The sequence below is a fragment of the Aphelocoma coerulescens genome, chromosome 2, assembly GCF_041296385.1.
Source record: "Aphelocoma coerulescens isolate FSJ_1873_10779 chromosome 2, UR_Acoe_1.0, whole genome shotgun sequence".
NCBI classification, from domain to species: Eukaryota; Metazoa; Chordata; class Aves; order Passeriformes; family Corvidae; genus Aphelocoma; species Aphelocoma coerulescens.
This window is the reverse complement of record NC_091015.1, coordinates 50,938,713-50,965,683: the sequence shown is the minus strand read 5'-3', so window position 1 is coordinate 50,965,683 and position 26,971 is coordinate 50,938,713. Positions and strand designations below refer to the sequence as shown.

Here is a 26,971-nt window from a genome sequence, read left to right as displayed (position 1 = left end):
GTAACTCCAGGAAAGTAGCTCTTGGATTCCCCTCGGGACTGCAGAGCTCATGTCTGGTTCTTCGCCTACTTGGTGTTTTCTTTCTGCAGAACAAAAGGCGACGTGAAGCGCAGGCAAGCATTTGGCTAAATTGCTCCCATCATCTCTGCAAAAGGGTAGGCATTTCTTGTGTCGAGTTTTCCCTTCTGTATCCCTGAGGAACCGCTGCAGGCGTCTCGGGTCTGACGGCCGCAGCAGCCCCTGAACTGCGCAGAGCTCGCTTCCCTCAGGCGGCCCTGAGGGGCGGGGTCTGCGGGGCGCGCGGCTGACGCCGGGGCCGAGGCCCGGGTGGGAGGAGCCCCGCCCGCCCCGAGCGGCCGCTCAGCGGAGGAGCCACCAGGGGGCGGGAGCGCAGGCGCGCGCCGGCCCCGCCCCCGGCTCCGGCCCCGCCCCCGGCGGGAATCCCCCGGGCCCGCCCCCTCCGGGGCCGTCGGCGGGGGCGATGGGGCCGAGGCCCGGCGGGTGCCGTCCGGCCGCGGCGGTAAGCGGGGCCGGGCTGGGGACCTCGGCGCGCCTCTCCGCGAGGGGAGGGCATGAGGAAAGGAAGCGCGGCCCACCGCCCACCTGCGCGGGGGGTCCGCTCGGACGGTGGCCGAAGGACGGTGCGCGGCCGAGCCGGGGGGTGGAGGAGTCTGCTTTGAAACCGGCCGGGCTGCGTCGCTCGGTGCCCGCTGGCGGGGCGGGGGCCGGGGGCTGCCTCTGCGCTGGCACGCGCGTGGCGGTACGTGCGCGCGGGCACGCGCGGCCCCGGGTCTCGGCCGAGCTCAGCTCGGTTCGGCGCTGCCCGGCCCGGCCCGGCTCGGCCCGGCTCGGCCCGGCATCGGCGGCTCCTTATCGCACGCCTTGTTCCTGAGGGTGCGAAAGGCCCGTGAGCCGGATCGCGGTCAGCTCTGCCGCCCTCTGGGAAGACCTTGCCTTTAGTGGATCTTAAAGCGAATTCTACCAGGGCTCTGTTTTCAGTAGTTAAAACTGTTAATGGTCGGACCACTGCAGCTTATTTGCTTTCAAGCAGTAAGCGAGTCACGTTTTCCCGAGCTTATTTTCTGAGCGCTGTCATCTTGTTGATTTTCACGCTGTTTTCTCCGTGCTGCCTCAAGTGTAGGTAAACACCTGAAATAGACGAGCGGGCTGAGGGGGAGGTGGCAGCGATGTGCGACGTCGTGGTGCCAAAGGCTTCTGCAACATAATTCATATTTTGTTATGTTTCAGTGGGTTTGTCTTTGAGGTGGGGGGCAGGTGAAATTTAGTCTAAACCAGGAGGTTTTGTTTTTCAGTTAAGCGGCGTACCAATTTCCAAGCAGTTAATAGAGCATTTAAAGCAAGAAACAATGATGCTTTTGTCTGGTTATATAAAGTGTCACCGCGGATTAAGCGAGATTGTTGAGTTTTTTCCATCCTCTACCCAAATACCTGAAGCTAAACTTACAGTGAGGGAAAACTGTTTTTATGACCAGAGATCTTGTTAATGTATTTAACTTAATTTATGATTAGGACTGTTGTTATAGACAGTGAAAGTGATATGGTTGCTGTTTTGCCCACCTAGCTGAAAATCAGAAAACAAAAATTATCGAATGTTTTAGGGCTATTTTAGCTCAGTATTTTTTTCCTCCCACTATCTGCCTCTAGTAAAAATTTAGGTTCTTGGTTAAGTATATTTGTATTAGTAATATGCACTTCTGAAACTTCAAGTGCTTTGCAAAGTAAGCATAGGAAGTGTCATGCCATGTTGGAACACGGATGATGTTTCTCTGATAGCTGTTCATCTCAGGTGCTTTAAAACAGCATACACAGCAGGCATGTTATTCTGAAAAGTGCAAAGCATATTTTAAAAAAAAGATTGAAAACGTTGCCAATAGGGAGCTTACCTCATAATCTCTAATAATTAGCTGTATATTTGCACTCTGACATGCCAAGTGGTTTGTCTCCTGTTGAAAAACTCTCGCCTACAGTTGCCTAGTGCAGAAGTTACTGGTAAGAATTGCTAATTCATTTTTATGAATGTCAGCAAACCTTTGAGAAAGATTCCCAGGCACTGTTGTATGACAGTGATTTTCCCTCTGGTTTTATATTACCCTCCCATAAAGTAGTTGGCACATGTGTTTTAAAGTATTAATATTTGTTTGAGTGTAGGACTTACTAAAAATCTACATGAAATTCCATGTGTTAATGCTTAAAGCTTCTATTTTTTTGCTTTTAAAATTCTTAGGAGTTCTTTTTCCCTAACTGGAGTACCTTTAAATCAAGATATCAAATCAAGATATGGTAACAACTCTTAATATTGGCAAGACTCACTGTTAGTAGAGGAAACAGAAAGGTTCTTACACAAAGCTTTAGGTTTTATATTTGGTTGCTCAATTTTATATTACTGTTGTGACTTTAAAAGTTATCAGCTAGTGTTTAGAAAATGCACTGGTAAGTAACAGGGGAAAATACCCATGTCCATTTCTGAAAGGGATTTTCTTCTCCTTTTTTTGAAGTGAGTTAGTGGATGGCTGAAATTTGGCTCAACTACTGAGTTGCTGAAATGTTTTGCTGCTTGAGAACCGTGAGAAGGTATGGCATGTTATGGACCTAATTTACCTTTAGCATATGTTTCAGTGTTTGCTTATGACTTGCATATTTGTGAAACTGGTTTGGTATTTTTGTTTCGTGCTTATTTCTTTGACATTCTCATCTTTACAGCTTGAAGCTTTCAGCAGAGCATCCACAGTTGATAATCCTCCAAAACCATATGCCTGTCCTCAAGTGAGACATTAAAAAGGCTCTCAACAAAACAAGGGTTTTTAAATGGCTTAATTATGAGAAATATGAATATGATATTCAATGTATTATTGCATTATTGAGTTATTAAAGCTTAGTGTTTCAAAATGTGTGAATATGTCTGTAACTATGAACTTAATGTAACAGAGCTTTTCAGTGCCAAAGCTCTACGCCAAAAAGTTGAACTTTGGAGAGATGTGAAGAAAAAGAAAGCTGAAGGGAATTATTTAACCAATAAATTAAATCAGTCTTAGAGTGTGATTGCATAATGTGTTCTAGTGGAGATTGTGTTTCATGTCTTTCATGGAGACACTGTCCTCAAAGTGGTTGTGACCTTGGTTTTAATACAAAGCCTTTCTCTGCTCTTCAGATCTAAATGAAGCTCTTGGAACAATCTTTGCTCCTTGTGAGTGAAGCCATAAACATCTTTCTTGCATTTTCTCTCTCTAAATCCATTTTAATTCACTTACTTTGTCACTTCAGTTAAAAGATGCCTCAGAGTTCTGTCTTTCACCTTCAGTGAATGAATTCTTCCTTCTGTCACGCAGACTAATTTTGGCCTTTGAGCATTTCTCTTTTAAGCAAGTTCAAAATAGACTTTTGGCTGGATTCCTGAGCCTTCCTACTAGCATGACAGTGTTGTTTAGATACAAAACAAGGGAACTAAAGTTAGCCATCCTTGGCCATTTTTCATGTAGAATAACAGATGGAACTTTATAATTAATAAACTCAGAAGTATGATTAATGGCTTCCAGTTATGGTGAAACTTTTTTTCTGAACTACTGGAAACATGCGGTGTAGCTTGAGAGTGGATGTGGGAAATGGTGTACAAATAAGGTGAACAGAGAACTGAGCTCCTCTTCCTTCTAGCAGCTTGGTCTAGGAGGATGTGAATTTCTTGCATGGCAGTAAACTGCAATTAGAATGGTAACTGGTTAGTTTACTTTTTTCCTTTGCTGGAATTATTTTTTCCTTTTACTATTTTGTGTCCACTTGCTACCCAAAAAAGAGAAAAATTTGCTAATTTTTTTTCTCAGCAAGACAATTATTTTGGTGTTTCCAGAACCAGAATGGTAAAGCATCTGACCAAGTGGACTTTTATCCAGAGTTCTTTGCTCCCTGTCTTGCCTAGTCTAGTAGAGGTGTTCTTCCTGCATCACTGAGCAACTGTGACATGCTTTTGTCTTTAAGAGCTTTCACTCTCCCTAAAAACATTATATTGCTGTGGTATTTCACCATCTCCTGCAGGTTTGAGTAGGATCATGGGCTGTAGTCATGACTAGTCTTAGTCTTAGAGTCTCTGAGATGCAGCCAACAAGGAAGTAGAAGTGTTTGCCAGTAATATATTTTAACTTTTTTTATTGAAGTCGTAGCAGATTTGGAATTCCATCAGCCTTATACCATGGTTTGTTGTCCCACTTTTCTACAATAACTTCTGTTTTCAGCAAGCTGACTTTTAAGACCTGGTAATTAAATATTTGCCCACCTCTTAGGCAGAAAGCATTAGTCTTACCTGCTTTCATGTTTCTAACTGAAGAGCTGGGAAGGTTGACAGAAAAAAGGTAAACTAAGGGTCACTGCTTCTGCTTGACAACTCAAATGTTGTCATTTATCATTTTCCAAAATAAAACATTCTGCATATTGTCTGAGGACAAATTTGGGGATTTTTTGGATTTTTTTAAATTAATGACAGCAGTCAGGAAAGTCTCACATGTTTCTGTGTCCAGGATGATTGTTTGGTCTAGGATGCTGGACAAATAGCTCTCCGTAGAACAGTCCTGCAAACTATTATTAATACAGTTACTAGTTCTATGTGAATTGGAAGCAGCTTTGTCTCTAATCTGCTGTATATTTTCCTGTTTAGGGGTTGCAGTTTGAATGATACTGTGAGGAGTGGAACGGCGTTGTACTGCTTAACAGAGCAGAGTCCCTGCCCTTATGATTTGCAAACTAAAATTAATGTTAATCACAGAAAGAGGCATGTTGAATTTGTTAGCTTGTGAAATCAGCTGAAGGAGAAACCTGTTGTATATTTTCCAGTTCACATTTTCTTGCTGCTTTTGTGTATACTCTCTTGGTACTTAGTTTGCTAAACCTGAATATTACCTTTGAGCTATGGCAGGATATTTTGGTGGTCTGTAATGAACGACTTGGTTTCTCTTTCCATTTCAGTCTTCTGTTACACAAGTGTACTTGTTACAGAACTGTTGTTCAATTTCCACATAATTGCAGGTATTCAATAATTTGCACTTTCTGAATTTCCTAGAACTTCTTCAACTTAACTTTTCCTTCTGATCTTAGGTAAAACAGTTTTCTTCTCCTACCATTAATTTTCTTTAAGTCCTTGTTTCTCGTAATTTGGTGAAGATGAAAGGACAAAAATTATTGTCTTTTTACTTGATGTTTTCTATAAAAGAGTATGTTTGGGAAAGTAGATTTTTTTTTTTTTCATGGACACAAGTATGGAACTCACAAACTAATGCAGAACTTTTTTTCACTTAATTGGGTTTATTATTCCTGGGTAAAATTTAAGATTCTTTTGGTACTGCTTGGAAAATACTGTGTTTGGCTTTTTAACTTGGAGGTTCAAAGATATATAAGAGTTGACTTTTAAAAGCAGCTTCAGCAATGTCTATGAAAAATACTACTAAAGCCAGTATTTGCAGTTTGAACTGCTTGACTGGGGAATTTTTATGTGAGGCATATTTGAGAAAGGAGAGAGAAGTTACCATACTTATTTACATGTTTTATTAAACCATTAGCATCCACCATCCTTCAAACCTGTTGGATTGCTGCTGTGAAAACACAGCTTTGTTAATCCCAAGGGGAAAGATCTAGAACTCAGACTCCTAATTTAAATTCTCCAGTTTTAAATTATTATACTTGCAACTATGAATGTTTGCTCCATTCTTTCCCATTTTAATGTAATTATATCAGTTTGTCACTTGATTGGTAGCATAATGCATAAACATTTTACTGCTTTGTTAGGTTATGTCTGGACAAGATATCGCTGCAATGTGTTCTTCAGTCAAGAACTTTGTCAGGCGCTGATGCCATCAATGCTCTCAGACCTTTCTATTTTGCTGTACATCCAGATTTCTTTGGCCAGCATCCCAAAGAGAGGGTAAAAATACTTTAGTATGCTTTCTTTGTAAATATTTCATATATCAAGGATGGAAATTTTCTAGTTTTCCTGCTGCCAGGGAGACAAAAGTAATGTTAGAATTTAATACTGTTGCTACCAGAGAACAAAAAGATGCACTTCCTTAATTTTTAGCAAGGATGGGTCCCTTAAAAGTTCATTATTTGTTAATCATATTTTCTAATTGTTATAAAGATAATACTGAATCCTTCCAGGCTAATTTATAATACTTGTTACTTTATCCCTTTGAAATGCTGTGCATTATATTTGAATAAATTAATTTCTTTAAGCTTGAAACCCAGTGCATTTTGGAATGCACACAAATGTACAAGTATGTACACCATACAAATTTATTTGTGCAAGGTAATTACAAATGCTGAGAATATGAGCTGTATCACTACTTGTTAAAAGCAACTGGAATTTTGTGAAACTTAATTCTGCATGTAAGATTAAAAAGGTTTAGATGAAAAATGGCCTAATTCATCATCTGTAATTTTTGTTTGTTTTTGTTTTAAAACAGGAAGTAAATGAAAACTCTCTGAAGAGGCTAAATGGCTACTTGGAGAACCTACAGAAACCAGGATTTCGTTCCTTTAAGCCAACTCAGCTTACCTTTTATGTAAGAGAAAGAGAACCAAACTCTTCTAATGTTCAGGAATCCTTCAGTGCTTCAGGTGCTTTTATATGGTGTAGAATGTATCTTCCTGTATTTAAATTCCTTCAGACCATTGCTTAGCCTTGTGCAGTCGTAATAACTTCGCAACTGAATAAAATCCTGTCAAACTGTGAAAATCTGTATTAGATCAGGCAGGTGGGACCATCCCAAGTAATTAAACATCTTAAGCTTTATAAAGTCTTGAAAGAATGAGACATTACAGTGTTGAGGTCAAGTTACAGTATAAGGAAGTAAAAAAGTGGATGTAAATGATAATATTTTTGCTTTTAATACCATTACCATGTTTAAGTGGAGCAACGTTGGGTCCTTGTCCTCATTGCAGTTCATGTGTAGCACATAATGTCAGGGCACTTGTAGAACTTACTCTCTAAGCAGCTGTATAACATCTGAAGCTCCAATTTACTTCATTGTCTCTTATCTTTGAGAATACAAAAAATATTGCCGAATTTGAAATGTTGCTATTGATTAACTTTATTGTACATATTTGTCTCCAGTACCAATATGCCTTACCTAACAGAAGAGTTTTACATTCTATATCCTGGCAGTCAAAACACTGCAAATTGTGAGGTGTCCTTGTGCTAGGAAACAAAATCATGCTGTTTTTTAAGAAAATAGTAGTGTTATGTCTGGTCTGCTTAACATAATATTTGAACTGGAAGCTGTCTTCTGCTCTTGAGTCAAAAGCTTGCTTTCTAACAAGGAAGTTAGGCCCAGTAGCTAAGTGATGGGACATAGTTAAACTGCATGTGAATTTTGCAGTGAGTATTGAAATAACAGTATCATCATAATTTCCAACTATCTGTGCCTTGTTTAGGTTCTTGTGTAAGAGGAAAGAACTGGGAATGCATTTTAAATAATTTTAATTAAATAATACTTGTTTTTTACAGGGTTTCGAGCAGTCAGTTTTACATTACATACTAGGGATCTCCTGAGCACAGTATTAGATATTCTCAACTCCTGCAGTTTATCTACAGAGCATGTTCAGAGTTTGAATGTGAACGCTCAGCCCCACAAGGAAGCAAAAAGCACGGTAAACAGACCTATCAAATGGGATAAGACCTATTACTCCTTTACTGGATTCAAGGATCCTGAGGAGGAACTAGAGCAAGCCCAGAGAGTGGAAACAACTTTAATGTATGTAATGCTTTCATTGAACTGAAATTTTGTAATCTAAATTGGTCTTATTCTAATGCTGAGTTTTTTAAAGGTGGGCAATAAACATTCTGAACAATACAAAACTTTATCAGCCAACATGTTATTTGGCCATGCTTTTTATAATTAGAGTTCACATGAGCTCCTGGGACAACTACAGTGCCAGCAAAGCTGAAACATTCTTGTCTCTTTGCCCACCATTCATGTTTGGTCAATCTAGTTTTGGTTGATCCTGTTTTTCAGATTTGTGGAATATTGGTGGCAATTCAAAAGAAAACAGAGGTTCCACTTGCTCCAGATAGCTCCTTACCTCTTACAGGAATTCTGTAACACAAACCTATATGACTGTTAACTTTATTGTTCCTATTTCATTATCACATTCTGTTGAGGGTGGGAGATAATACATGAAAACTAAGGTTAAAAGGTTTTAATAGACATGGTATCTTAGTGTTGGGCTTCTCATTTGTTGTTCAGCAGGAAAACCTTAATATTTAAGTCAATGTAGTTACAAATGCTGAACTTGCATTACATGTAGCATGTTATGTAGTAAAGTTGGTGGTTTAAAAAAAATTTGTATGTGATCATTTTGGGACACAGGCATTTTGGGGCCTTGAAAATCTTTTTGTGACAATGAGTTTTAGGTGCCATTTGAAATGAATGCGGAGCTGTGCTGGAAGGATCTTCAGAGCAAAGTATACCCCTTGTCCTGCATTCCACCTTACAAAACTACTGTAATATGCACATTTATTAAACAGTTAACTGAGATTTAACGTACTCAAGAATATTTTTACTTATTTTTACACATTTACAAGGAATGCCACGGACAGTTATGTATTAACAGTCTCGTTTTAATACATAGACAGCTGGCATCAGGCCTCCCTTTTTACTTGAGTTTGAATTTTTTTGTTTCAAGTTCAAATGAGAATGGAACTATTTGTTTGTAAAAGAGTATGAAAATAAGTTTATACTATGAACAAAGGCTAAATCTCTTAAATAGTAATCTTTTCCTAGAAACAGAATTATCTACTGAAATTTTAGATGTACTCAATGAGTCATGTTTGTCTGGTTGTGATTATTGGCAAAAAAACTATAAAACTTTGACCTGTTCAATCCATGCTCATGTCAGCTCCGTAAAAGTTACCTAACTTAGCCCTTTAGTACCACCTCTCATATTTGATAGTCTACTATGATCACTTTGGTTGGGGTTTTCTTGTTAGGTTTTGTTGTGTTTGGGTTCGTTTGGGTTTTTTTTAAAGGCAGATTTGTGGAAACTTCTTTAATTCAACCACAGAGTTCTGAAGATGTCCCTTGAAGTCACACTGATCTGTTGGTTTATGCCTTTTACACACACATCCAAGTCTTACAGTTCTAACGTTGTCAGTGGTTTTGATTTAGTTTGATTCCTTAGTCCCCTCCAAAGACATTAAGTGCCAGGGTTTCCTCTGTAGATATCTTAGGGTGAAGCATTTAGCAATTTCATCTTCTCTATTTTTAAAAAATCCCTTTACCTGATAATTTGACTTGAAACACATTAGCAGTAATTGAGTTACCTCTACTGTTTACATGGTAGATCATACAGCAGCATGCTTCTACTGTTGAGTATTTTTCCTTGTCTTCCAGATCCTGGCTCGATGATAATGAAGCAAGTGCAGTAAAAAAGCTGAAAAAGAGTTTGCCGCTTAGAAAAGAATTAGAACGTTTAAAAATTGAACTTTCTCATGAACTCCAGCTCTCAGATATCAGGTAATTAATTAGATCAGTTGTACTTGGATTAAGACAGTCAAAGCAAGGAAGTGTTGTCTAATACTACGCTATGAACTTTAAAAGCTTATTTCAGCAAAACAGCTATATTTCATATTTGAAGATGTGTTACTGCACTGAGTATTTTTCTAGAGGAATTCTATTGGGACAAAAGTTTCCTGTTACAGTCTGCTCCGAGCGACCTCCTATTTGTAACTGAAAGTGTAGGCTCCAGCTGAGGCAGACACAGAAACGGAGCTAGTGTGTATGTGTTAGTTTGGATGTTTTGCTGGTTAAAACTGCATTTTCGGAATTCGAGTTAATATCTACAAAGGTAACTAGGCTAGCAGTGAAATGCAACTTTCACATGGTACATAACGAGATCCTGTGAATGCTTAATAAAAATGTTCTTTCTTCTAGTGTTTAGTTTCTCACTCTCCAGAGGAGGAGGAGATTCGTTTGTTTGAAAGATCTGATTGCAGTTGGAGATCTTGATTCTTCAGAATATTTTCCAGAAAATAATTTGCTATCTTTTTTTAAATTTTGTGCCTTTGAGGATGTTGGGAAATGAGATATTCAGGGTGGGGGAAGTGGCAGCGAAGGTATTCACAAATGGAAAAATAAACTTTGGGAGATTATTTCAAGGGCTAGTCTGTTAGGTTCTATTTTTTTAACCAGGAAAGAGAGAGTTGGAGCTTCTAAAATCATGCTTTTGTCCTTTCACCCTTCAAAAGACCCTGGTTTCCTTTAAGCTGAAGCCAGGCTTTTTGAACACAATTTCTAATGCTCTGTAACTGTGCTGTGGTGAAGGTTTTTAACATTCTGAAACAGTCTTCAGTATTAAACGCGTAGGTTTGATTTTATTCATGGCTTATATTAATTTTCTTAAATAGTTTGTGCTTCTGAAATACATTAAAATTATTGTGTTCCATGAAGAGTTATTAATCTTCCATGAGTTACACTGTTAGAATTCAGGAAAGAATGTGAGTGCCGGAAACCTGACAAGCCACTATCTTAATAGGACACTATTACTTCTGATTCTGGACCCTCAAGCTAGTGTTCACAGAGATCTGAAAAATGACTGGGTCACTGGCTTTATTCCATGTATAAGTTTAGGACAGCTGAAGAAATGGCCACCTTTTTCCACTCCTGTCTGGTGCTGCTGAAAGCAAAGTGATATTGCTAGGTAACTAAATAGTTATTTGCATTACTTGTATTAGATTAAATTGCCTCACATGTGCTGTGGCATAGTGCCATTCTCTGCAACCCAAAGAGTGAGGTTTTGCCAGTTAGGTTTCCCTAAATGAAATTATGTGGGTGACCCTAGCCAGCAGCTGAGTACTTACACAGCCACTTGCTCATACACCCCCTGTGGGATGGGAGGAAAAGAATAGAAAGAGCACAAGCAAGAAAATATGTGAATTAAAGTAGAAGTTTAATAGCTGAAGTGGAGCAAAGCACAGTTCAAGCAAAGCAAAAGGAGGAATTAATTCTCTGTTCCCCATTGACAGGCAGGTGTTTAGTCCCTTCTGGACAGTTGGGCCTCAGTGGGCCTCAGCGGGCCTCAGCATGTGTAATGTTTACTTGGGGAGACAAACACCATAACCATGAGGGTTCACCTTCCTTCTCCTTTCCCTGAGCATTTATTGTTGAACATGACATATGGTCTGGAATATCCCTTTGGTTAGTTGGAGTAACCCATCCTGGCTGTGTCCCCTCCCAGCATCTTGTCCACCCCCGCCTATTTGCTGATGGTGGGGGGCAGGGTGGGAAGAAAAAGAGAAGACCTGGACACTGTGACAGCACTGCACAATAGCCAAAATACTGATGTTTTATGATCACTGTTAGAGTAAAAAATATAAAATATGGGTGTTATGAAGAAAATTAACTCAATTCCTCACAGACACAGTACAATAAAGGAATGGGAATTTTCCACTTTGAGACAGTTTTATATCAACGAAATGTCTGTAAAAAGGTATATTTTCCCAATACACTGGGACAACGTCACAATTTAGATGCTTTTTGAAATTTGTTTAGCAATCTGTCTGATCAGTCTGTAATGAAAAAGATGCCAAAACTATGTGTATTAAAGCCAGCAAGGTAACACCTGGCTCCTGTATGGTTTAACAAAAATTACTCCACTGTAAAATATGAATAATACATAGCAACTTTCCATTGGAATCACCGTAATGTTTTGGGCTAGGAACCAAAAAGAAAAGAAAAGAAGACAGTGTCCTTACATACTGTATTTGCTTCTCTGGACAAACATTACGCAGTGTCCAAACAAACTGCATGCTCCATGACCAAACCAAATACTGGCTTGTCTGCTGCTGTTCTCTTACTAACCCCCTTCTTACTGGGGGAGAGATTTACGTCTGTCTGCCTGGTTTTATATTTATTTTTTCTGGTGTTTTTTTTCTTTGTTTGCTTTTTGGGACTCACTTTGAGAAGCACTGTAATTTTATTTAGGCTTTCTATCAGTTCAAATAGCATATGACTTGGACAGCTTTTGAGTAGCCTTTGCTTTTATTACTTTTGGGGTGCTATTCTGCTTGTGTTAAAAGGCTTTGAGCTGCATCTTAACTTCTGTGATTTTTTTTTTTAAATAATATTGAGGATTAAATGCTTTCAATTACATTTTCATTTAGGTGGCAGAGAAGCTGGGGTATTGCTCACCGCTGTAGCCAGCTACACAGTCTGGGTCGATTGGTCCAACAGCGACCTGAAGTATTAAAGAATGTTAAAGGTATTTCTGTTGCTTGATTCATATATCCTGATATAGTATCGATTCAGAAATGACCATGGGTCTTCTGTTGCAAGGGATTCTTTTTACAAATTCTTTTGATAACTGCAAAAACAAACTTGTCAGGCTTACTGAAAAGCTGGTGAGAACTTACATTTTGAGCTGCTGGGTATTTTTTAAAGTGACCTTTCCTTAGAGTTTATTCACTGCACTCAGCTTCTAGTTTACTTCTTAATAAATGCAAGTGGAGTCTGTTGAAGGCACCAGACTTAATATTAGCAATGAAAGTAAAAAATGTAAACTGAACCTCTGAAAGGGTAGAGATAGCAATAGATTGTAGCCCATGGTGAATTCAAGACAAAAATGTAAGTCTCTAACCCTAGCAAGGACTTACTAGAATACCTTTAAAATTGTACTGCTTTCTTTTCTCATGTGTGTTCCATAAAATAACTGTATTAAAGTTGGTATTTTCTCAGGAAAAACTAAAATATTCTGTAAACCTGACCTACCATTCTTTTCATACATCTGTTTGACCTGTGGCAGTAGCTGTTTCCTCTAATTGTAATTCCACGTTTTATGCCTGTCTCCAGATACTCAGTTTTGAGTGACTTTCATTTGAGGGTTCACCTAATCCTTTGCCAAAAGACAGAGTGGGTAGGACAATAAGTAATAGTTTCAAATTGTATCTGATTTCAAATTAGTTCTTTACCTGAGCATGCTAAAGATTCAAAGCGTTAGAGAAGTCTGTCTTGTGAACCTGTTGTAGTCTCCATCTTTGAAGATATTTAATAATGCACTGGATAAGTACCTGTCAGTAATTATACAAGTACAGTTAATGTTGCCTTTGGGTACAAGGTTGAACTAGATGCCTTGAAGTCAGTGTTGCTGCTTCTTTGGGGTTTTGGAAAACTGATTTCTGAGAGCAAGAGCTTCTACTTAACCCTTGTCTTGTAGATTAATACATCACACTGAAGACTTTTGTGGAAGCTTATTTTGATAAATAGTTGACTGTGCTATTACCCTAAAGAATTCTTGACCATCTTTGTACTCAGCTTAAAAAAACATACTCAGACTCAAAACTGATTTATCCCCCTAAAAATCCATCTGGAATTAGCGCTTTATGTTGTCTCTGTTTTTAAAAAGAATGAAAACATAACGTGCAAGTGTTTCTTATAGCTTGCATGTTGCAGAGAGTTGTGAAGTAGAGTTGAATGGCCTTATTAATAGTTCTTTGACCAACTTTTACCTTGTATATGCTTCAAGCATATAGCGTGTGTTTCCTGCTTCATACAGGATTCATACAGATTATTTGGATATCCTCTCTGATGAGATTTTCTCATATTTTAAAATAGTCATCAGAAAAAAGTCCGAGTAAGTAAAATTCTATCAAGTTCAAACAGAGAGAAGGCAAATGCTGGGTCAGGTTTGTATGAAAAAAATTCTTAAACTGGACTTTTCAAGAATCTCTTTCAAAATTTTGAGAATAACAGAAGCATCTACTCAGCATGTGTTTGTGCTGCAGAAATGTGCTGCTTGTGACATGTTAGCAGCATAGTTAAGTCTTCAGTAATTGTAGGAATGACTGCAGTAACCCAAATTAGTAAAGAACTTTGTTCAATCTCTAGGACGCACGGTGGTATTTACAGATCGCTCAGGTATGAGTGCAGCAGGTCACATAATGCTGGGGACCATGGATGTTCACCATCACTGGACCAAAGTAAGAAGATTTCAAAGTAAATGATAACACTCCTTGTTGTGACATCCTTTTTTAAACTATAACAAAAATTAATAGGTGCAGATAACCAATGAGTAATTTAAAGCAAACACTTAGCTAATGTGTTTAGCATGATGGTGTACACTGCATTCTAAATTTAATCCTGTGTATGCTGTTACTAACAAGAGTCTTTGCTAGATCTTTGCTGCTGCTTTCATTAATAAGTCAGTACTACTTCTGATTAGATGTAAAGAAAATGAATTAGTTGTGCACTGTTCCAGTCTGTGCAGTGAGTCCTGGCAGAATACTTTATGATCCATAAAGAGCTCATTCCCATGAAGAGCTAATGGATTTTATTCCAATCTTTTGTAAATATGAGATTTAAAGGAAGTTGTGAACTGATGATTTCAGTCAATGACTACTAACCAGCCCTACCACTCCATCTTGTTCTTTTAGGCAGCTGATGTGGATGTTGCAGAATTTTATCTTTAGTGACTATGCCCGTTCTGCTGCTGCTTGTGTAAAGTTCAGAGTGATAAGATTTCTGACATCCTAAATGATAGTGTTGTATGCAAAGGACCAAAAACTAAATATGTGGCAATATCAACATGTCACTTCAGGAATTTTTCTTTAATCTTGGTTACAGAAACATTACTGATAAAGCTATGAAAAAATGTTTCTTTGTAAAGGAGATTATTGGTGGAATTTCATAGTTGGGAATTTCACCCTGCTAGAATATCAGAATATTCTATTTCTGTATTCCAATCAGTGAATAAAATGAAAAGTTAACACTCAATCTTCTTTTTCTGGTGGTATTTTGAATTTTTGCCTATGTATGTTTTACTGAGGGGGGAAAACAAACTGTGGCTTGTTAGTGTGAATGATTTACTAAGAACTTAAATTGAGAATCTGGAATTCAATAGAAAACTTTCTGGGATTTGAGAATGTTGACAGTCATTGGAATAAAGGTGTTCTGATTAATACTAAAATAAACACTAACTTCCTTGAAAAGATAAATGCTTCATCTTTCTAACCTTTGCTGCAGGTTTTTCCAAAGGGGTCATAAAGCCACACAAAATGCCATGCAGATAGAACAATGTGTGTAGTTAGTTGTGGTGATGGTATTTGCTTGGGAAGACAAAAGAGAGGTATATATTTGAACCTGAAATCAAAGGCTTTTTATTTTGAAATGCACTAAAGATCATGTGAAATGTTACACAGAAAGTCAGTGAAAATTTTGATGAGGTGGATGAGTCAGTTGGTTTTTAGAGAGCATGTTTGTCCAATTCTACCCCATTTTAGAAAGCAATCCTAAGTGCTATTACTTTTTGTTACTAATTACTAGAAGAAGGAAGCGGTAGAATACTGTCCAAGTCAGTCTGTAGAATGCTTGGTCAGAGGTACAATATTTAAAGGATTTTTGCTGGTTTTCTCTGTAACAAATGCAAATGCTGACCCAACTGTTACTGTGCCAAAAGCTGTTCTACTATCAGAACTATCTACTATCTATCCTGCTGCTCTCCTGGGTTTCTAAAGAGATAGTTCTGAAATCACTTGACTTGTTCCAGCAGCACAGCGGCTGTTTTTTTATGAAAAACTACTTTAAAATAACAACAGAGTGGATGGTAGGTAGTGACTACTCTATTAGGAATAGCTCTACCACTATAACTGTAGTGATAAATGTTCTGTATAGGTGTCAGATTATGTATTTTTTGTTTATGTGAAACTATTAATTTCTGAATATCTAGAGGACATCCATCCATGGTTTTATGTCCTTTTGGTGCCTTTATGTTATAAATATGGGAAATACTTAGAAGCTTGTTCCATTATATCCTATCCCAAAACACATATACTTTATTTTTCTCATCTTTGGTATTCTTTGATTTTAATTTTTCCCCCATGTTTGCATTGTTAAGTGTCTCTTTTATAGTTTCTTGTTATTTTTTTAATTTATTAAAGCTAACTTTTAAGCTCTGTAACATAGAAAATGTTTGTTCATGTGTATGCACAGATTTTTGAGAGACTGCCAAATTATTATATGCTTCAAAAAAAGCTCCTGCTTTTGGAAGATCGGATAAGCCAACTTCTGGGAGGCATCCAAGTAATATATATTGAAGAGCTGCAACCTCTGTTGACTCTAGAAGAGTACTATGAGACTCTCAACTCTTTCTATAATAAACTACGTGACAGCAGACTACCTTTTCATCCTCGCAGTCTGCGAGGCTTGCAAATGATTCTGGAAAGGTAGGTATTTGCTGGGAAAGTTGATTTCTTTTAGAGCAATTACTCTTTTCTTTTTTTTGTTACACTGCTTATTGCTCTCACTAAGAAGAAAAGTAATATAATCTCAGATTTTCATTATGTCAAAGTCTTTTTGTTTCTGAAGGATTTAAGTGCATTTTTATGGGTTAAGAAGGAATCAGACTGAAGAAAATCCTGCTTAATTTCATTCAAATTGGGCTCAAAGTTCTGTCTATTTTACAGTGTTATGCTGGGTTAAATCAAAAGTTTTGTGGTGTCGTGTTGGTATTTATATTTTTTGAGTATTCTTGCCAGTTGCTTTTGAAATGTAATTTTAAAAAAGCATTACCTACTGTATTTCTCTAGTGTCATGAACCAAGCCCGATAATTTTTTACCAATTATTCTGATTATGATTAGTTTATATTCTTTAGATTTTTTTCTGAAAGTAATTTACATAAATAGATAAATAGTTGCATTCAAAAATTATACCTTTTTCTTTACTTCCATCATGTTTCATTAGTGACAGATATGCACCAAGCTTACATGAATTTGGACACTTTATGATCCCAACGGTCTGTGATCCAGCAGCTCTTCAGTGGTTTATTTTTGCCAAAGCACAGGAAGCAAGAGAGAATTTGAAAAGAAAGGAGGAGTAAGTGTTCGTGTGACTCGATACATTTAGCCCTTTAAAAATCTTTGCATGTCCTGTTTTTTATTTGGAGAAGGAGGAGAATTTTAAAGAATGTATTCATACTGTTTTGGTGGAAAAACCCCTTTTGTTTCTAAAATAGAGCTCTACCCATCAGCTTTACTAAGTAAAGAATTACAACATTAGTGAATGCAAACAGTTACTAGAAAATACCCTCTTTCACCTTGTAGAGACAATTGTACTTCATTCAGAAGTAAAATACCTTTGCTTACAAGACAAAATTGCATAATATGTTTTACGATTAGTTCCCCATCTAAGAGGTGGAAAACACCTTCTCAATGAATAAGAAAAGCAAGGATTTTTATTAATGTTAATTAAAATGTGACAAAAAAGCAGTGAAATCTAAACTAAAAATAACTGAGACCAACTAGAGAATCATTATTTCTAGTTATTGGTCACTTAGTTGAGAAAAATATTAGTTTGTACCTAACAAGGCAAAGAAAAAAAATCGGGGAAGAATGATGAGTGAAACACCTTGTGGGTATTCTCTCACAGGTGCGAGTGAAATGAGAGAGTTTACAATAGGGAGTCACAGCACCATACTTAATATTAGGGCCATGCTTTGTATCCATCAGAACTGTAAATCTGATTCTTGACCTTGTACACTGCATGTGTCCTTGAGGATGAAGTAGAGATACTGGGGTTGTTAAGTGGGTGGTACTTGTCCTTTCAGAGGTTGTTTCTGCAAGTTTATTTTTCTGCTTTGGAAAGTTTTTAATGAGCTGTTGAACTATCACACTGTCACAAGTGTATACATGATGTATAGATCCAGATCTGTTTTTGTGAAGTTATTTTAGGCATGAGTTGTTGAAAGCACTATGGTTTTAGCTCTGTTAAGACCTCATTATTTGGAAAGATATGTTTTGCAGGTGGACTTCAGTAAACATGATTTGTTGGAATTTTTCAACAACCCTAGTCCATCTTGGAAATTAGATTTTTGCCATATAAATTGCAACTACTGAATAGCTCTCTATGTAGCTGTCCACATGTGACAGCTGGGAAAGTATTGTCTGTAGATTTTGGGAGGGATGTTGTAGGAGATGTATGCATTTGCATCTGGGTAACTCACTCTCCAAAAAACCTCACACTACCACACTTCATAAAGACACTGATCCAGGAAAACTGTGCCCTCAGAGTACAAGCAGCTGTGTTGTAAGAATGTAAGAGCCAAGATGCGTATCTTGTGTGCTGGATGATTGCTGGTTTGTATGAAATAGTAAACAACTGTACTGGGTCACAGTGTTTGTCCCCATCATCCATTAGCTTAAGGAGAGGCTTTATGGATTGAGCAAAAAATGGGGTGGGTTTTTTTTACTCCATACTCCTTCCCAGTTTCTGTCTGACTGCACTTGAGAAAATACTTGAAGCTGGAAACATTATTTCATGTTAACAGCATTCAATCGACCTTTTTATTTCCCCTCCCTCTTAATTGTCTTATTTTTTGAGCCAATTTGCATTTTGTGGCTCCAAATATCCAATGGCAACAAATTGCATATTTGAGCCACATATGGCATGTGTATATGAAAGAGGGAGGAAGTGTTCTGTGATTTATAGACCCACAGCCTGATGATTTCATTTGTCATTCTTTTGTTCTTGTGTGATAGGAAATACAAAACAGTCATTCTCTATCACCTCTGGGTTTTTTTGTAGCTGTGTCATATTTCCTTTTACTTGTCTTTTATCGAAGCTGAAAACTCCTTTTCCACTTAATGCTTCCTTGGACAGAACTCATTCTGTTCTTCTGATTTTCCTTAGCCTCGTGTGGCGGTTAAAAAGGCCCTAAGATAAAGGAGAATTGTTGCGGTGAACTGCAGCAGAAAATATTTTGAGATGGACTGGCTGTACTTTGCACATGGACTTGAATATTCTACATGCAGTAAACAGCATAGAATGGCTGGAATTCCAACCTGAATGCTCAAGGAAGTCCAAATTCTGCTGCTCTAGAAAGTTCTGTTATCTGTGTGGATAATGTCAAGTCTTCTAGTAATGCAGGATTCTCCTTCCCATGCTTCTGTAAAGTATCAGGTTTGTGTGACAATAAAGCTGTAAACCTTCCTGTGGAAGTGGCTGAAAACAAACCTGCAGTTCTCCAGCTAACTGGAATTCCTTTGAGGGAGCCTAAGATTTCACAGAACAGGAAAGCTTGGTGCCTAGGTATTTGGGAATGCACTCGGGAAGGTCATGTGGAAATGTTCCATAGAGAGGACAGGCTCGCTCTGGTTAACTCACTGGCTCAGCTCACTGCTGACTGCCAGAGTGGGCTGGGCTCTTGTGCAGTGATCTGAGTGCCTCAGCAGAGCTCAGTGCCATGCAAGTACACAGAGGCACAGAGGTCCCATCCTGAGCTCTGGAGAGAGTGGTGGCAAGGCCCTACAGTAGCGTTTTCATGTGAGGCAAATGGTCTCAGTAGCTGTCATGCTTAGCTTGGGCTGGTTAACGTCCCAGTGGTGCTGCTGCTTTGTAGCTCCTCCCCTGTCTAGCACAAGGTCTGTGTTGTAGGGCAGCAGTGGTGCTGTGTCTGCAGCCAGGCTGGCTTGGAAATGCAGCTGTGTTCATGTGGCACAGTGCCTGAGCTAGTGGGGCTGGCTGAACCTGAGCTGTCTCTTCATTAGTTGATCAGTCACAGCTCCAGTGACTTAATTAAATCTACACATTAACTTTGCTTCTGAGTAGTTTGAGTTTGCCACGTGGTGTCTTACTTCTGTGGAGTGAGGAAAAAGTCATCCGTAAGCTTCAGATTCAAAATTCATAGAATCATTTAGGTTGGAAAAGACCTTTAAGATCATTGGGTCCAAGCAGATCAACAAAATTCTGCAATTGGGAAGTTACTAGCACACTTGATATGCATCAGTTTACTGTACTTATCAGTTGTTGGTTTTGATGACATACAGAGTACTGGTGTAACTAAGAGTAATTATAAAGATGATTTTGTGCGTAAAATTAAACTTTCAATGTTATTTAGGTATTTTCATTCCTTACATTAAAAAGGGACCCTTACAAGATTTTTATTTTTGTGTTTTTCCCAGTTACTTAGTGAGCAAAAAGATGTTGCGGCACAGGCTTCAAAATGTGACTCCATGGGCATGCAGTGCCCATAGTCATGGAAGAATGTTCACTCTGACTTCTGAGATAGACACATGCAACAACCTGCACAAAAATCTCAGCTCTACCATAGCTGTACATGAATTGACACCTTTGTTTACATGCATATAATCTACTTACTTCAGTATTTCTTGTTTGAATAGATATTTAGTATACATTGAAATGCATATTTTAAGGTGGGGGTTTTAAGAGATGAAGTTGTAATTTTGTCGCTGTGTGTTGTCTCCATTTGCTAGGATGATGATTACAGAGAAAGAGCTCATCGATACTTCCACGGAAAGATTTTCTTTGGATCGGCTGTATAAGGAACCCAGTGTTTCCAGTGCACAGATGATAGATTGTTGTAAGCGGCTGCTGGAGGAATCGTTGCCCTACCTACAAGGCATGCACCTTTGCATTTCCCATTTCTACTCTGTGCTGCAGGATGGAGACCTGTGTATACCTTGGAACTGGAAAAACTGAGGGATGTATCTGATAATCAGATAAATTGTTTTATTTTCTGTAAGAGGTTATAAATATGAATGTTTTTAAGAGTAAATTATTTAAATCTGTATTTTGATATCAGTATTCAGCTCACAAATTTTCTTCCGGCTGCTGCTGAGGAAGGATTGCAGTCCTAGACAATTTGCACAATGCACAGTATTGGTAGTCCTGGGAAAGACATCTGTACATTATTCATACTACTGTAGGAGTCCCAGTGTATGGTTACAGTTGTGAAACCACATTTTTGTAGTGAATTCTGAAAATACATTAAATTGCAAGTCTGCAAAAATGTGCATGTGTATTTTTAATATACATGAATATTGCCGGATAGATCATGTTAAATAAAGAGTGTGCTACTCCAGCCGGACATTACATGCCGTCTTAAGGGGTTCATTGAAGGCAGAAGTTAAGTACAGAAGTTATCTGGTGGCAATGCTGGCATTTCATATTGCTGCTTATCACTGAATTAGAAAAAAAAACAAGGGAAAAAACAGAATATTTCTCCTTTGCAGAAGAAAGCAGTACATTGGTGTCTACAGCAGAATTTCACATTCTGGTCCAACATTGTTGCCTTAGAATTCCAGAATATGCCAGTTATACTGTCTGTGGTTACTTTAAAGCAGACGTCAATCTCTTTTTGTTTTCCGGCATTTGCTCCATAAATACAGACAATCCTCTTTACTTACACTATACCAGATTGCAAATCCCATACACAACCCTTAAAACCTGAGTAGTTTAATGTGACATCTATGGGAAGGAAGCACTGATCTGTGTGGGATTGTCTGCAAGAGTAAGTACTTCTCAGTAAGAACAAGGAGTTTGCAGTATGGCAAACACGTGGATCCTTACTGGTACTTTATTCTTTGGAAAAAAATGGAATAATGTGTGAAAGCATGTCAACACTTTTTCATTGTAATACATGCCAAGATGCATTTTGGTATTTGGATTACTACTTCGCAAAATATCATTTGAGAAAGACCAACTGCTTAACATTTCTGAATTTGAATTTTCCATAACTGGCAAAAAGAAAAGGAATTGTCAAATGCTTACTTGCCTTGTATTTTTATTTGTATTGAGCAGGGAAATTGGTGTTGTTCTCTGTTTTCTCCTGTTAGAAGGCTCAGTATCAAGTTGTTTATTAAGATGTCAACTTAAAGCAAAAACCCCTACTGTGATCTCAGAAAGGACTGTTCTAAAACGTCAGGACAGAAGCTGTGACTTCCTCAGGCCTGCAATCCAGGGGATTTACCAGCAATGCCTGGAGAGGTTTTGAAGATCAATTGACCGTTTCTTCTAAGTTAACTTCCATGGCACATGACCTCCCTCAGTCCATCTAGCACTGGTGATACTCTGTGTCCCAGCTGTGCTAAACTAGTGAGCCAGTCCCACCCACTGTAGCTTAGCAATATTCCCTCATTCAGCTCTTTGAAGTAGGATATCTTTGGGAATAAAAAGACTGTAGTGGGTTTTTTCTTGCGTGAGTTGAATGACTCCTTCTGGAGCTTGAGGGAGGAAGCAGCTGTCCACTTTGACTGTAGAGGAGATGATAAAAGGTCTGAGGGAAGGTGAGTGGATGCAAACAAGCCACATGCGATCCTCTGAGGACTGACACCAATGTCACTGAAAGCAGTGACTGCACCTTCTCTTCGTGGCACAGAACAGACAACTGAAACTGGCGGGAGAAGAAGATATAAAGAGCCTGTATGAAATAGAGTATGGGATGTTTCCACAAGTAATGGAGACCCTGACCTGGAATGGGAGTTGGAGAAGGCAAAGCTTGACAAGGGGAACTGGGGCTGAGCTTAAAAGTAGAAGCAGTGAAGTAGTTGCTGTAAAACATTTCTAGTCTGGGATGCATCTGAAGATTCTCACCATTCCTTCTAAGGGAAAACAGCCAAAATCCTCTGGCAGAATGTGTCAGCCCTCAAAGGGTGGCATGGCAGCTTGCTTGCCTGATGGTTTCCTTCAGGCTAGGGTCTTGGGTCTGTGCAATTAACCAGAGTTCCGGTCCTGCTACCCTCCCACCAGGGAGGTGGTTAGCTCACATGCCATGGGGGTGAGCCTCCCCTCCTCTGTTTGGTTTTGTTTTCCTGAGTTTTGAAGGAGATGCATTTTACAATCTCTAAAACTGCTCAGAAGTTGAGCAATATAAAAATGAAGGTTGAGTATAGGTCAGTAATTCAGCAGTGTAAGGTCTGTCTCAACAGTGTTATTTTACAGTGCACTTTCTGTAAGTCGGTTTTGCTGCTGAATGATCAAGTTGCCTTTACAAACATATGGGCCTCTTTACATTCTTTAAGATACTTAGGAAAACAGTGGGGTAAAAAGGTGCATGTTGTAGGTGTTTATTTGGTCATGTTTGATTTATTTTGAAGACTATCACCAAAGTAACAGAATTATCCATTTAGGTGAATATATATGGGTTAAATCTGTCAGAATTACATTTTGATTTCTAACATTTTATATATGGCAGGGGAAAAAAAAGGGGTTAGAACTCTGAAAATCTTTTGCCACTATGGCAGGGTGGAAACAGATAATGATTTGAAACTCTTGTGTTTTTAAATAGTGCAGAACACCTCAAATTCAACAGACAGTGTGGTCACCTTATTGTGGAAATAGATTTGAATGATTACTAACATCTACTGTAGTTTTATCCAGTACAAAGTCCTGCTTGCTCTGTGACCAACAACTAAAAACGTTCCATATGAAGTTTCAAGAAGCATCCTCCGTAAAAACAAATCCTAATATTAAATTAGGTGGATTTGGTGTCTTGCTGTTTTAATCATTATTGTTTGGCTTAGATTTGAGGTTTTCTACTGTTCGGAAATTTGCAGCATACATTTGAAAGGTAAGTAAGAAACCCTACCACTGATCAAAGAATTGAAATGTGTGTTGGTTATCCGTCATGAGTCAATAAACCGTGATGCCCAGATCGTGTCATTCAGCCTCTGAGAGTGGTTTAGTATTTTAGTGCAGCTGCCAGAAGGAAATTCAATGCTAAAATAAAAGAGATGGGGGCTTGAGACAAAATTTATCACCTTAACAAGTTATTTTGATGCTGTTTAATATTGTGTCCTTGAGATGCAGGTACTGGCAAACAATATTTTCCATTTTGTCAGGTGTTGGCATAACATTTTGCAGTATCAGTTGTTTGTGAATTCCAGTGTTACAGAACTCCTGCCTATGTTTTAACAGCTGTGTATGAAAATTGCATGAAATTGCATGCAATAATGCGCATTTTGTTGTTGTTCTTACGGCTATTAACTGCTGGGATACGGTCTCCAGCACCAGCAGGCTTGTATTCATGTTTTGTAAGACATTCAAAGGTTGATAATGAATCTTGAAGAAGACTTAAAAAGGAAAAGTCTTCCAGAAGACTAGAGCTGATGTATCAAAGCATATCCAAAATTCATCAGAACTCTTAATGGAAAATGTAAATCTCATCTGGTTTGTGTACATGACTGCTAGAAAAATCTTTCTGAGGAAACTGAAATTTTTAAACTTAGTAATTTCCAGTTGTCTTTCTGAAAATATATAGTCTTTGTCTGAAAAATGTTGTCTCTGTGACTCCCTGGACATATTCATGTATGGTATGTGTGTAGTATATGTATACAAAGATGAGACTCCTAGTATTTCTTTATAAGCTTAACATTATGCAAATTTTTAATAGAAAAGCGCAGGAGGTTTTGTTGGGTATTTTTTATAAAAAAGGTAGCCTAACTGAGAAAGAGAAAACAGCTGTAAATACAGTAAAAATGTTAATTTTAAACGTTGAGAGAGAAAGGTGATCCTTTTCAGCTACATATAAATACTAGAGTAATTTGACTTTAAAATACAAGATTAAAAGCTGGGGTCTCAATTCTGTGCATGGAAAAAATGTCTAGGTATCCCCCTGGAAAGCCCTGTTAAAACTGCAGTATGTACTGATGTAATGAGGAAATAATCTTGTTTTGCAGTTTGTCCTTCTCAGCTACATATTCCTTACACAATTGCTTAAATGCTGAATAATTTAGTACTTCATTTTTGCTAAATCCTCTGATGGGGCGCTGCATCTAAGTAGCCAGACTGATTGATTGTGATCTCAGCAATGTCTTTTAAGACGAAAAACCTTTAGAAGATATTTTATTTAGTAGAGCTGAAATTTAATATTTTCTTGCCAGCTTTTATATTCTGAAAGGGTCTCTTCTGTGATCTTCTATTTCCATAGCTTTTGGCTATTGTGTGGCTCCATATTTTAGTTAATGATTTTTAACCCTTTTGCTTTTCTTAACATATTTACCAAAAGAGCACAGGTTTAAATGTCTGTGCTGTGAACTGTGATAACTACAGACCCCCCCAACATGCCCGAAATTGAGCTGCTTATCCTCTTTGTAAACTTCTCTTAGATTTTAACAGATAGTAAGATTTCAGAAAAGTGAGAGTGACCCAAGTTTGTGCCAAATGTAAAGGCTGCAATGGCAACATGGAACGGTTTTTAACACTGAGATTAAATAAAAAGAGCAGGGTTAATTTTCTTCTTATTTAGTACCAATATCCCTACCTAGCTGCTCAGGACAGCACAAGGCAATTTACTGTAGATTAAGATACCAGTCAGCTTTAATTTGTTTTTCATTGCTTCTCTTTCATCATCTCCTTTGTCATTTGATTTTTATATGTTGCAGGGACATAGCTGAGTAGTCAGCTAATGCCTGTGGTAGCTGTGTGCACCCTCTCTCTGTAATGGGATATTCTGGGACCATTTACTAAAAGCAGCAATCGGATGGGAACCTGATGTCCTCCCTCAAGACTGCTCTGTGATCTGGCGGCCACAGTTCAAGATCAAGGCGTTTCCTTGATAGTGCTTTGTCCAGCCCACACGTTATTTTACCCATCAGGTTTGTCATGCTCCTGGGAACTTGTCATTTGGAGTTGGTTTTTTTTTAATGGGATGTTTCAAGTTCATCTTGAGTCAGTGGGTTGTAGTTGTAGACTGAGTTTTTGAATCCTGCTTGTGTTATAATCCAAGGACATGGTAACATCTGTTTTCAGCTTGCATTGATTTCAGACAGTCCATTGAGACAGAGCTGTAACTTCTACACAGTGCTAAAAAAAAAGAGTAAATGCAAATCCTTCAATTTCACACAATTAAAATTGTGATAAAGTACTTAACAAGGAGCCCTAGATATAACTTTAATTTGATTTCTCTCACCAATTGGCAGCTAGGGCAGTGTTGTACAGAGACTGTATGATTTGGGGCTCACCCTGTGAAAGGGACATCTCAGAGAAGCCGAGCTACCAAGGGTGAGCCAATGTCTTCATCAGGACTGCCTGTGGAGCCCCAGGGGAGGACACCTGATCACAGCAACCTCCCGGGTGGAGTGACCTGAGGAGCCCTGCTTATCTAAAAAATAGATAAATAAATTAAAATAACCGCAGAAACAAAAGTGAGGAAGGGCCTTTCTTAAACTACTACCGGGGTTTGTATCAGTGCAGACAGAATTAACAGCTTACAGCATTTTGAGCCAATTCTCTGATTCAATTTTGCACAATTCAAATAAGGGAAGATTCCTGGAGGATGATGTTGCTGTCTTTGAAACAGACAATCCCTCCAGCCAGGTGATGTTTAAACACAGGGCCATTAGTGTATTGCATGATCAGATGCACATTCCTCTCTGTTTAACCTTTGAGCTTGCTAGACCTTTCTCTAAAGGTCACAAAGTGTTAATCTAGATGTGACTAACCACAAAGGTTTTAGTAACAGGGAATCTTGCCTTGGTCAGTATTTGTGTGATGTCTGGGATAGCTCGGTCTCTTGCACTCTGTATTACCACAAACAAAAAAAACCAAATTAATAAATCAGAATTTAAAAGCCCATATGACTGCAAATGTTTCTTCACTGCTCAGGCCTTTGTTGTCCTGGCATGACAGACTTTGAAGGGAAAATAAGCTGTGCTGTAAATTGAGGGATATATATGCATTCTGGTTTAAGCCAGAAATCTGTGCTTCATTTTGAGATGTGGGAAAAGTGGGTGGGACAAGAGGCCCTGCAGGTCTAAACCCCTCATGGCCAAAGTCAGGACTTAAAAAAAAAATAACATATATTGTACAGTTCTTTCCCTTTTTACTGGGTACAGAAACCATAACTGTAACCTTCTGGCAGGAGCCACATTTCATCTACACTTTATGCTCTGGCCTAAAAATGAGGAAAAGGAACAACCAAGTTTAGGGTTGCTTCAGCTTGGCACTTACCTCCTTCCTAATGCAGTTTGTCGTGGCCAGCACTGAGCAGCTTTAAAGTACAGGTTCCAGCTGAGATTCCTAATTATAATTTAGTAGCATATCCCTAGCTGGGTGGCAGGGGAAAGCCATAGAGACCTTATTGCGTGTGCAGGTATCTTCAGATGTCTTCAAGGAGTCCTAACGGACCTTCTCAGCTCAAGGGTGTCTCTAAGAAGCCTTGAAATTTAATCATGTCTTTATTTGAAAAATC

General features: G+C 38.5%; 1 protein-coding gene across 7 annotated transcripts; it reads left to right on the top strand.

Annotated features, from left to right (window-relative positions):
• The first annotated feature begins 437 nt into the window (after positions 1-437).
• Positions 438-26,355, top strand: TCAIM (T cell activation inhibitor, mitochondrial). 7 transcript variants are annotated; one of them, XR_011149033.1, is made up of 13 exons: positions 438-520; positions 2,517-2,592; positions 4,972-5,031; positions 5,788-5,923; positions 6,462-6,615; positions 7,505-7,751; positions 9,390-9,512; positions 12,158-12,255; positions 13,878-13,969; positions 15,978-16,210; positions 16,729-16,860; positions 20,256-25,376; positions 25,701-26,355. XR_011149033.1 is itself a non-coding variant. In XM_069007392.1 (12 exons), exons 2-12 carry the CDS (start codon positions 2,564-2,566, stop codon positions 20,479-20,481), a joined length of 1,530 nt encoding a protein of 509 aa, XP_068863493.1. In that variant the 5' UTR covers positions 438-520; positions 2,517-2,563; the 3' UTR covers positions 20,482-26,355. The 7 variants fall into 7 exon arrangements, 5 of the variants coding, with proteins under 5 accessions (XP_068863493.1, XP_068863496.1, XP_068863495.1 ...); XR_011149034.1 differs by lacking the exon at positions 25,701-26,355 and adding an exon at positions 18,673-18,942 and having other exon boundaries at positions 20,256-20,343; XM_069007392.1 differs by having other exon boundaries at positions 20,256-26,355.
• Positions 26,356-26,971: the final 616 nt, after the last annotated feature.

What these genes read in the sequence shown, in the direction of transcription:
- TCAIM (XM_069007392.1), top strand. Translation starts at nt 2,564, where the DNA reads ATGTTTTGCTGCTTGAGAACCGTGAGAAG. An exon ending in TGCTTGAGAACCGTGAGAAG is followed by an intron (nt 2,593 to 4,971) that starts GTATGGCATGTT and finishes TTTCCATTTCAG; the next exon opens with TCTTCTGTTACACAAGTGTA. An exon ending in AGTATTAAAGAATGTTAAAG is followed by an intron (nt 12,256 to 13,877) that starts GTATTTCTGTTG and finishes TTCAATCTCTAG; the next exon opens with GACGCACGGTGGTATTTACA.